General features: G+C 55.5%; 3 protein-coding genes across 3 annotated transcripts; 1 reads left to right on the top strand and 2 right to left on the bottom strand.

Annotated features, from left to right (window-relative positions):
* Positions 1–4,349: 4,349 nt before the first annotated feature.
* Positions 4,350–6,158, top strand: F5144DRAFT_494384 (uncharacterized protein; the record flags this gene model as incomplete). The annotated part of the gene is made up of 3 exons (XM_066786029.1): positions 4,350–5,019; positions 5,110–5,759; positions 5,838–6,158. 3 exons carry the CDS (start codon positions 4,350–4,352, stop codon positions 6,156–6,158), a joined length of 1,641 nt encoding a protein of 546 aa, XP_066642086.1.
* A 592-nt stretch (positions 6,159–6,750) lies between these two features.
* On the bottom strand, positions 6,751–8,903 carry F5144DRAFT_579807 (IMP-specific 5-nucleotidase). Its single transcript, XM_066789342.1, has 5 exons — positions 8,595–8,903; positions 8,511–8,546; positions 8,179–8,340; positions 7,808–8,119; positions 6,751–7,719 (listed from the first exon to the last, which is right to left on the bottom strand). The coding sequence occupies exons 1-5, from the start codon at positions 8,617–8,619 to the stop codon at positions 6,950–6,952; spliced, it is 1,305 nt and encodes a 434-aa protein (XP_066642085.1). The 5' UTR covers positions 8,620–8,903; the 3' UTR covers positions 6,751–6,949.
* Positions 8,904–9,368: 465 nt separating this feature from the next.
* On the bottom strand, positions 9,369–10,439 carry F5144DRAFT_320863 (uncharacterized protein). The gene has a single exon (XM_066784046.1). It carries the CDS (start codon positions 10,061–10,063, stop codon positions 9,443–9,445), a length of 621 nt encoding a protein of 206 aa, XP_066642084.1. The 5' UTR covers positions 10,064–10,439; the 3' UTR covers positions 9,369–9,442.
* Between the last annotated feature and the right edge of the window lie 859 nt (positions 10,440–11,298).

Below are 11,298 nucleotides of genomic sequence, written 5' to 3'. Positions count from 1 at the left end.
CTGGCTCTCGGGGCTTTCTCAAATGCAGTGGTGGGTTCTGCGGATGGCGACCCAATGTCCTACTCACCCCCCCCCGTTATCTTCCACCATCGAATCGGGATCCCCCTTTCCGGTGTCTCGCGACAAGTTTGGCCCAAGGTCTTGGTCTGTGACGGCAGTAGTGGCAAACACCGGATGCCGGGTGCAGTCCTGTCTCACCCGTCGCGACCCGCGGTGTTAACATGACCTATGGGGTATTTTTGGCGGAAGCAAACAAGACCCAGTAAGCAGTATAAAATTGTTATCGGGAGCCACTCAAGCTCACCCCCTAGGATTCGTCACAGTCGTCACAATGAGACACCACATGTACTCGTACCCAACAGGTCAACCTTAGGCACAGCCTCAGGAGATGCTTTCCAGACAACTAGTGTGCTATGCGATTACCAATCTCCCGGCGACAACCTACCACGTGGGAAACTCGTTGGCAACATTACAAAACCCAGGCACGTCACATGTAAGGCACTGACAACACCATCCGCAAGTGGACTTGTGGAAGATGTGGTAACCCCACCGTGTACACGGCACATGCCTCTGTCAGGCTGTCGGATTCAGGATGAATCATTAGTAATGCGGTGGCCATTCAAGCAACTACAACATCGCATTGCCTTGGGATTCAGGCATACTATTAACAGTGCCATCATGTGAGTATGAGTAGGTATGGTTGACATTCCATTTCTCCAGGACAAGGGGATTACGTGCCTCGGTACTGGAGAAATCCCAAGCGGTTTACATCTTTTGAAGATAGCTCAAAGAACCTCCTTTTTGCTGAGCAAATACTAACCATGATCAATAAACCTACTTAGTTATTGGATTTGGGCCTTAAGTCAACATATCAAACCATTCCAGCGCCCCTACCTTTCAAACACATTCAACTCGCTTCAGCCTATAATGCAGAGGTTGTTTCTGTGTCTCAGATCCCGCGGAGTCGATGGCGATAAGAGTTATTGGGCATGTCCTGCTCGAGCCTAGACAAGAGAAACAGAAAACACGAGACCGGCCTAGCCTCTAGTCATGGTGCTGCTGCCGCTCTGAGCCTGACTGGCCAACCCTCATTTAGGGACATAACAGTCGTCGTAAAACGGCATATTGAGTACTTGCTGTCGTGCGATATCATGGTCTGGCTTTCAAACTAAATGCCTCAACCTACATGTGAGCCCAGACAATCTGTACGATACCAGAAGCCCGAGTTTTTAGATTCTTTCACAACAAAAGATGGGCCTTAAGTACCTTGGTAATCATCAACTTAACCCATGGTTTTGTTTTTTTTTAAAGCCACAGTAAACTTTGAAGGGCCTTAGTAACATTCGTTACTGTTATGGTTGCTAAACAGTGAGAAGAAAGTGTGGTTCGGATGATGTTGTAAGACATCATGGCTGCAAGAATCTGAGCAGGTGAATGGGAATACAGTTGCCATTGAGCATTGTTGATGTGGCACGAGTTTCCATTGAGCACCTTTTTGTTATCAAACCAGCTTATGACCCCTTGAGTAACCCAGCACTGGAGGGGTTGATGAGGGATGTGGTATCCGGAGCGTTATCTGAATTGCCAAGGGATATCAGTAGCAATATGAGGAAGGTTACTGCTATGTGTTCCCTGAAATCCTTCACCGAAGGTGGCTGAGTGACTTGTCTAGTACCACTTTCCTTTTCCCGTCCCACGGACTGACCCGAGCTTTGTCCACACATCATTGTCTCATCCAACTGCCCTAGTCCTTGTTATGATCCACAACCACAGTGATCGGATAAGGCCTTTCGCTGTGATCGGTCCTCGATACTACCTCTACAGCTACAGCAGTTCTGGATGCTTTGGGGAAAGTAAATACCTTTGTTTCGTCGCCCGTGGGGTTATGCGGTATCACCATAATCAAAAATAGCTAGGTCTAGTGCCGAGGACGAGGGACAGAAACAATAACTGGCTGCTGCCATCTTGTTTAGGAAATTCCTTGAGCGCTGGCGCCCAGTGGGCAGTGGCTTGCGACTCCTCATTTCCCATTGGGATTGTGAGACGAGCTCGAGGCCGGCAACGACTTTAAATAGTAGCACTTTACCAGGTCACTTGCTCGTCTCAATGTGACACTCGGCATATTCGGCCAGACAACCTGCCCCGTGATGAGACTGAGGGCCGAGGTTTCAAGTTGATCAACTGGTTCAACTTTGTCGGCTGAAATGGGTTGATTCCATGTTCAAGATGCCAGGGGCCAAGGCTTAGCAAACAGCCCGGGTGTCTCTCATGTCTCGCCCGAGCTGTGACTCTTTCACAGTGTTACCGATTGCGTGTTCATGAGGGGCAAGCAAGCGGAAGGTCGAAGAGCAGAGGAATACCATGCCCTAGTTCCCACCCGGACATAAACCAGACGAAAACCCACGGCACCGGAAGGGAGGAAACTGGTCTCCCTTGGGGACCGCAAACTTTCATCGCAACAAGACGAAACCCAGATATCGAAATCGAGGTTTCTGTTATCATCCGCCTTCCCCCGACTTCGCGCTTACACTAACGCGGAAATTGGGCGCGTGAAACAGCCTTTCAGTCTCGTATGTCAGGCCAATTTCACAATGTGCCACTTTACCCAGGTCCGTATGGGATGATTAGGCTGTCGAAACTTGATGATAACCCTGCTGACACTTGAACTCTAGCGAGAGTTTTCCTGCGGCCACTTCCGCTGGCTCGCAACCAAACAATGGTACATATACATACACTGACAACCGTAGAGCTTAGCGGTTTTCTGCACTCTCGGATCGAAAGCGGGAACTGACTGGCTACCCAGCGCCAAGTATAAGCACCACACACCTTGCATGCCAGAGATCACAGCTTTTGAGGAGAGGTAATGTCGATCTTTAGAGCCATTGGGCAACTCATTTCGTAATTGATCCTGACTAGACCAACAATAGGCTCATCATCTGTGGTGAATGCAGATTCAAGCTGCAGCCTCTGCCATGGCCATTTGTGCTTCTGGACAGGATGCTGGCGGCTGCTCGGTCTTGATCGCCTGACCGCCTAGGTATCAAATGAGAAGAGAACTGGATCGGTGAGGCTAGATAGGAGTTGCGGTTGTGTTATGGATGATACCACTGGGTTGCTTCAGGCATTTGGCGTAATGGGGAGGGAGGGATGATTTTGAGGAAACTACCGTCGTAGTTGTGGTTATTATGGAAATGCTCGTCTGGCTTATTGGGCCTCCTACAACTCCACATCGAGGGGGCTCGATCTTAACTTTGACATGGATAAGTTATGTTGTGCCAACGGGTTCATTGCTTGGTAATGCGCGCCGGGCTCGTTGTTCGTATGTGCATACCATCACCAAACACCGAGCATGTCAGTCACGCTTCGGTCAGAGCGTGGTATTGCCAAGACCAATTTTTTCGGGGTCCTGGACCCTGAGAAAGCGAAGCAGGGATCCTTGGGACCGAGGATGCCAACAAAGCGTGTGCCCCTCCTTGGAGGGGACAAAATGTCCCATTGCCCAACGGCCGAGTGGTGTGGTGCCCTATCTTCGTCATGAAGGCCCGAAGCTCCACCAGAAAGAGGACCGCTTGGCATTGACGATGGCACGAAACGACACACGCAACGAAAATTTGAATCACAAAAGCAATTGAAAGAAAGCAATTGGAGAATCGAGAAAAAAGCACGTGGGCCGCAGGGGTGGATTGGGACGGCTCGGGGCGGGATCTTGGGGTTTTTCCTTCACGCGGAGGAGGCGGCCGACAACCCGTCGGCAGTGAACTGTGGGGTTGAAGGAGGATGAGGGGAGCCTGAAAAGGGAGCGGACAGGCGGTCGGCGGTTCGCCGCCCCACAGCCCTGAGAGGGTAGGTGCTTCTTCACAGGCCGGGCAGCGCTTGCAGGTTACATACCACCTTAAGTTTCGGAGACGGGCAGATGACAGGGCTGCCACGTCGGCGGTCCAGGTCCTTCTCTCTCAGAAGAGAAAGAGCCTCGACAATTATTTGGACTAGGTAGACCAGAACTACCCTACCTACTTAACTTTTCCATCGCCCCCTACCTAACCTCATAATAATCAATCTCGACTGTATTATTTTTGCACACTCAATCGCTTCCATCTCGTCTCGTCTTCGGGCTGCAATCCCATTCTTCTGTCCCGTCCACACGATACAGTACGCAATTACCGAACGACGGACGAATGTACTGCGAGCGGACCTCCTCGAACGTGCGCTTCACGCACGAGATGCTCCATTGTGCTCCACACCTGCCAACAAACATCGATTGACATCAGCAACGGCGAGCTAATGCAAGGGGAACAGCTCCAGCTCTGCACATGACCAGGGGGCTCGTGGTATAAACTCCTGGAAACACAATGCCTGTCATGACGAAGCTGCCCGCCGACTCCTTCTGGCCTCCGGGCACCCGGGACAGTGATATGCATATCCCGTTCCCCAAACTCACCACCGACTCCTCCTCCTCGATCATCTCTCCCCTGACTCTCCCGCGCGGTGTCCACGGATACTTTGACCACGTCGTGGTGTCCAACAGCAGCAATCCTACACACCTTCGTCCCGTCTCGCAACCTCGAGGAAGTCAAATCTATTCGCCCTTGTCACCCCATATCCTGCCAGCCGCACAGCAAGCACAGTTCCAATACGACCAGAGCCGGTCGAGCAGTCTCCCGCCAACAAATCGCAACGGGGTCACATCGCCCAGACTGCCAGGAAACGGATCGAACAAGAACCAAGGCATGGCGGCTGGGCTCACCAACAATACATTGGGTTCTCCGGGCGGCGGACTAGCCTATTCGCGGTCCGTCTCGGCGGACGAGGTGACCTCATCCAGCCATGACTGCATGGTTCGACGGCTCCTTCAGCAAAAGGCCAGGATGCAGGAGGCTTGGGAGGCGGAGCGCAAGTACCTGGAGGCGAACCGTGAGCGAGCAGAGGAGGTGTACAAGGAAGAACGGGCCCTTATGGAGGAGGAGCGCGCCGAGTGGGAGGCCGAGAAGGCGGTTTTGGTAGGGGAAATCGAACGGCTGGGTGGCACCAACCCGCTGGCTCTAAATAGCCTCCCCTTTTGGGCGAGAGCACCCTTCTCGAATATGGGCCAACGCGAAGGAAGCCAGGGAGCATCGCGAATAAGCCCCAACAGCTCGTTGTCTTCGGAAAAAAGTTCACATCTCGTGGGCCAGAATGGGGGGCCAGCCGCCCGGAATGCATCTTCGCCGTTGCCCATACCGGGACCGAGGGCCCAGGACCTCGCTTCCCCAAGGTCACCGAATGGACCCAGCGCGCCCACCGCCGATTTTATGAAGCAAGATGAGGCACTCGAGGCCGCAGCCGAGCCTATTCCGATCGTTGACGTCAAGGAAATCCACCCAGAGTTGGAGGGCATCCCGATCAAGGCTACTAGCGTAAAGAAAGCGACCTTCAGAGATACCGGGTCACAGAACGGGTCCAAATCTTCCAGCCCATCTGGCTCTCCTCCGTCAGGCTCTGATCAACCCCAGAGCCCGCGGGCGAAGAAGGAACAAACTCTCCAAGTTTTGGCAGCCAAGGAAGCGGACCGCCTCACGATGCACGCTGGCCACACGCCAAACCATTCCCTCTCGTCGGTGGCAACCGCTGTTTCCTCAGGGACAGCTACTGCAACGAGCAACAGCGGCGACAGTACTCCGACCATGCCGCATGAAGAGGTCGCGTCTAGCCAGGGCACAACCACAGGCGGCGACGGGGGCGGCGTATCCGAATCGCAACAGGCCATGGAGCCCTTCCCCGGTGTTACAGACCAGCATGGCCACCTCTTCGCCGACCATCCCGAGCCCATCTTTGAGTCCAGCGAAGACCGTGAACTGAAGGGCCCATTTATGGTGAGGAACATGCCGGCCCACGATGAGATATTTTTCCAGAAGCTGTCCGACAAGCTGGAAGAAGTCAGCAAGGACAACGCGGCTGCACTGCCGGCAGTGTTGAAGGACTCGGAACTGGCCAAGCAGGCGGCACAACCAGCCCCCGGGGAAACGAAAACTCCGGCCGAAGGCCAGCCCGGCGCCGGTTCTGAGGTTGACTCCGAGGATAACAAGAGCAGCCCGAAAAGCGGCGACGAAGAACAGTTCGACGTCCCCTTAAAGTTCAAAAAACGCATGAATTTTGGCGCGCCCTTCGGGGAGTTCCGGTAGCCACGGATCGGCGTGCGCTTCGCCGCCGCCACCAAACATCTTGCGCCATGTTAATATCTCTTAACAAACACCCGGGCCCTCTACACGTTGTGTTTTTAATAACACGCGTCGGCCGGTTTTCTTTTGTCTGACTGTACACGGAGTCCACTCATACCTTGATCACGACGGATTGGTCCCTTCATTGCACGCATTGGAACAGAGAAAAGGGGTATGAATCAAAGAAAACACCAACCAGAAGAGCATTTCGGGGGTTGGGCAGGGATTGGAGTTTAAGCATGGCAGCGGGAAGGGAGGCAGGTTTCGGTGACTTGGGAGGGTCGGTCAAGCGATTGCGGGGAATCGTATTAGTTAGCGTTTCCCCTTCCTTTTTTTTTCTATGTACAAAGCACAATACCCCCTTTTTTATCTTTTCGAGGTTGTCTTTCGGGGCAAGTGACGGTCAGTTCGCCTGTGAGCCAGGATCTTGACCTGCTTTGCACCCCAAATACATCACCAGATGGCAGCGAACTACATAGTTACAAGTCTCGAGGAATATCCACATTAGTTCAAGTAACATCGAGACAAGAGAGACAAGTATAGCGTCAGGTTAGAATGTGTATTCCAAGTACCTTGGTTATTAAAAGCTCTTTCCAGGTATATCCCGAACTCCTGACCCCGAAACGCTACAACACTGTGACATTTTCGTGTACAGTACATGGACGCACCCGCCATAGCCGTCCTCGACTGGCTCACCCCCTAGATCACCATGACGGCATCTTCCCTTCCCCCCTAACCATGACATCTTCTTCTCCTCAAGACATCTTCTTCCCCATCAACTCAGCCAGCTCATCCAGCAGATCCACCGTCTCGGCCGGACTCGCAATCCACGCGGTGGTGCCCACGCTGCGGGCGCGGAAGTCATTGGCGCCGGCGCTCAGGAACTGGTCACCCACATGCAGGGTACTATCCCCCTTAATCGCGGCACCTCCATCCCCACCATTCCCATTGCCCCCGCCGGCAAACCACCGTTGACACACCGTCACCCCCCAGCTCTTGTCGCCAATATCCACAAACACATCCCGCCCACCGTTGAAGGCACAGAAGGGCACCCGCCCGCGCCGCCCCGCGCTGCTCAGCTCCAGCACCTTCTGCACGACCAGCACGGTCTCCTCGAGCGACTCGCGCGGGATGCGCGCCGAGGGCGGGTCGGCCACGATGCCCACGGCGCGGTCCTTGCGCATCAGCACGGCGGGGAGGTTGAGCGTCTTGATGCAGTCGCCCAGCGCGGCCTCAGCCACGTCGAGCACCTCCGTGATGTCCCGCTCGTCCCAGGCGGCCATCTCCGGGGTGAGCCAGCGGGCGCGGGGCACGGGGGCGAGCAGGTGGGGCGAGGACGGGGAGAACTCGAAGAGGTAGTTGGCTTCGCCGCCCATGATGATGAGGGATTGTTTTTGGGTGGGGGTGAGTTCGGCGGTGTTGGCGAGGGCGTCGAGGAGGCCGTGGAGGCGCGCGTAGTACTTGTCGGCGGTGGTGTAGCCGGCGGCGGTGACGATGCCGATTTTGACGTTTTTGCGGAGGAGGTCTGTGTTGGGTGGGTGGGTGGTTAGTTAGAATTCTGGATGGGGTGTGGGGGTTGAGAGGTCGACGTCGACCTGCTCGACTACACGTACCAATAAGCCGGGGAACGATGGGGCTGGTGGGCTCGAGACTCTGCCCGTCGTCGTAGAGGGTTACGTCACCGTCAAAGGTGGCGAGCTGGAGGGTGCCGTAGCTGGTCACGGCCATCATCTGGGCCGAGTTGAGGATGAGGCGGACGTCGTTGAAGGAGGGCGAGACGAAGCGGCGGGAGGAGATGTAGCGCTTGTGGTCCTGGAACTTGAAGCCGGCTTCTAGGGGTAGTCGCGTGAAGAAAGGCCCTATGCTGGGGACTAGGAGTTTGAGTTTTGATGGGAAGGGATTCTCGGCGTCGTGTTGATGGGCAACTGGAAACTTGGTGAGTCACTCCTGGCATCTAGAGGAAGGGGAGTGGGTAGTTTCCTACTGTGATCGTCTATCATGACCTCGACATCGCGGAGAATCTCGCTGTATCTCCTGTGGGCTTCCTCACGCGTCTGAGCGAGATCGTTCATGCTTTGCCTGTTGATGGGGCCATGGGGCTGGGAGTAAAGCACAAACGGCACGGCGAGCAACCCCTTGATCCATTCTAGGTCGAGTTAGAAATGCTATGCGTGACCAGGGACTGTGTTTGGTGATGTTGCAAGAGTATCGCCGTGGCCGCCTGCAAGCTCTAGATAGCTCGTAGCGGTGAACCACCATCCCTAACTCCGTGGCATCTCGGCCTCAGAGGAATGACAGCTCGCAAGGGGGCCTTACCTATGAATTGGTCGCGCCGATGAGTTTTAAGTGCATCTATTGCCCGGTTAGTCTCTTCCAAGGCACGGAAGGGTAGATACACACATTCAACACGATAGCGAGTGGTCATGGTGTAGATTGTAGGTTGTAGATTCTGGTAGAGTGGGTGAGATTGGGTGGGAACTGAGATGCTCAGAGTCAAGACGAAACCAACTGAAGCTGGAAGCTGGAAGTTGAAAGCTAGAATAAACAAGAGAAGAGAGAGGGTATTCTCAGACACAGTCGTTATAATCTTCAAAGGAGCCTGTTTGAAAGAGAGGCACAGTCACCGCTTCTTACAAACACAAAACCAACTCCTCTTTGGGACGGAGCTATCGGCTGGCACAGGGCCATTTGGGCCCATAGAGGTCGAGGCTATCGCTGGCACACAGCGGGCCACAGGGCACCCCGCCAATGGCTGTTGGTGCATGATGTCACAGGGACAGCCTGGGACAGCTGGTCCAATCAGTGCAACTTCCAGGACGCAGGCCAGTCTTGGCACCGTGCGGCGGCTGCCGGGTGGTGTCTTGGCATGAGATTGGGTTGCGCAGATCGGCACTCTCCGGCGGTCCATTCAAGCACTGCAGTGCAGTGCAGCGCAGCAAGCGGCTGGCCTGGGCCTGGGCCTGGGCCTGCATCAACCATCCATTCCACCAAGCCTCATACCAGGTTTGGACAAGCAGGTAGTTATCAAACCAAACAACATCAAATTAAACCTGAAAAACAAAAAGCCAATTTTACCAGCCCAACAAGTCCCAACTACCTAACTACCTATCTACACAACTCATCAACAGTCCTCGTCACCCATCGACCACCAAACCAGCCCACCTCAACAGTTTCCCTTCCTCCCAAACAGAAACAAACAAACAAACAAACAGACAACCCCCAAGCAAGAAACCCCATCCCCCACCACCCTAACAAGCCAAACTACTAGTCCGCACCCTCGTCAAACACCCCTCCGAGCACGCCGTCTGGCACCCCGTCACATATAGCACCGTCTTGGGCTCGCACCCGCACGGCACCACCAGGTCGGACTCGACCCGGCACGTCGGCACGGGGCAGCGGATCGGGTCGCAGCCGTCGGGCGAGGTCGTGCGCGTGACCTTGGGGCAGGGGATCGATGATGTGGTGGGTGGGCGCGTGGTCGTGTGCGGGGGCAGGGTGACGATGCTGGTGACGACGCCGGAGCGGGTGCTGGTGCTGGTGCGGGTTGGGGTGGTGGTGGTGGTGGTGCGGCGCGTGGTGGTGGTTGGGGTGGTGGGGCAGGGGAGGGCTGAGGTGCGGAAGTCGATGTCGCAGCCTTGGTAGGGGCAGGGCGCCTGGCAGGGGGCGATGAGGGTGGCTGTGGGGAGCGTGGCCGGGCAGCCGCAGGGGTTTTGGATGGTGGTGTGGAAGGTGCAGTCGCTGAAGGGGCACTCGTTGCCGCAGGCCCGGTTTTGGATGGTGCGTGTGGCTGTGGGGCAGACGGCGTTGGGCTCGTTGGCGGCGAGGGCCAGGCTGGCGAGGCCGAGGAGGGCGCTGAGGGAGAGCTTCATGGTGGAAGGAGGAGGTGGCCTGCTTTCTTGTGTTAACAGGGAGGGAGGTGAGGAGGGGGAGAGTTTGGTTGTGGCGTTCAACCGTACCTGGTAGTTCAGGAGATGAACTTGTCTCTGCAAAGTTGACTGGGCGGGATGGCCTGGATGTGCCTTGATGCGCTACCTTGTCCAACTTGTCCACGCTCTCTTCCTCTCTCCCAAGTGGGACGGAGACCCGGTTATTATATACCCCAGCCTCGACAAGACCGTCGTCTTGATTGCGTTTCTATTCCTGTCTTCTATTTCTGTCATCCGCGGCCGGCCCCGAGATGCTTCCCGTCCTGGAAACTCTCCAGCTTCCGGGCTCTTGCCTACTCTATGGGCCCGCCGGATGAAGTGATTTCCACTTATTAAGGTCGCCCATCCCAGCTGCCTCCCTGGCTGGCTGCGCGTTATCACCGCACTCTATAGCCCAAAGGGCGGCCGTGCCTGTCCCGGCCTGAGGGATATGCAACGCTAATAACCTGGAGAGGTATCATTGCCTCCTGCTTTCGGGCCGCGAGATGGCTTCTCGTGTTGCGGAGTAATAACGAGCGTCAGATTCTATATTCTGATGGACTGCCCTCCTCTTCGGAACCAAGGGCAACAAAACAGCCGCCGGGAGACAGGCTGAATGAGCGACTTTGATGCTCTCGAGTCACGGCTGCTGCTCCTGGGACGCCGTCCATGCTTCTTCCTTGAGTATGCATCGATGTTGAACGGCCCCGGTGGCCATGTCGATAAGCGTCCGTCTCAATCTCGATGCAGGCGCCACCTGCTCCGTTCCCGTCTGGTTCCCGCTAGGTATGCGAGGCCACAGACGGCGGATGCAGGGCGGCTTGATCACGGTTCTGCGGGACATGTTGGTCTACTATCTCGACAAGGGTGTATATCACTTCCATATATCCACAGCGGGGCCGAACCTGCACGCCCTGCCAGGGTATGGGCTTTCATGTGTTTCCCATCCGGGTCGTTTGGGGAGAGATCAACAGCTGGCTATCCTGGAGAGGTGGGTGATGTTCATCGCCGGGGGCTTGAGGCTCGGACGGCAGAGGATCGACCAAGAGTGTCAGGGACCGGCTTGGACGTTGTTTGCCTCCCTTCCACCCACAATGGGGCAATCCCGTTACGATAGCGTGTGTAAGTGTCTCGGGATAACAAAACCCCCGAGCGTTATCCATCCCCCAACGAGACGGAGAATTACCTCTTACATTCCC

Source organism: Chaetomium tenue, assembly GCF_020726465.1.
Source record: "Chaetomium tenue strain MPI-SDFR-AT-0079 chromosome Unknown F5144scaffold_5, whole genome shotgun sequence".
Taxonomy (NCBI): domain Eukaryota; kingdom Fungi; phylum Ascomycota; class Sordariomycetes; order Sordariales; family Chaetomiaceae; genus Chaetomium; species Chaetomium tenue.
This window is presented reverse-complemented; position numbering and strand designations above follow the sequence as displayed.

Coding starts and splice junctions, on each gene's coding strand:
- F5144DRAFT_579807 (XM_066789342.1), bottom strand. CDS start 8,619: ATGACCACTCGCTATCGTGTTGAAT. Junction 8,120..8,178: donor GGTCATGATAGACGATCACA/GTAGGAAACTAC, acceptor CCAAGTTTCCAG/TTGCCCATCAACACGACGCC. Junction 7,720..7,807: donor CATCGTTCCCCGGCTTATTG/GTACGTGTAGTC, acceptor CACCCAACACAG/ACCTCCTCCGCAAAAACGTC.
- F5144DRAFT_320863 (XM_066784046.1), bottom strand. CDS start 10,063: ATGAAGCTCTCCCTCAGCGCCCTCCTCGGCCTCGCCAGCCTGGCCCTC.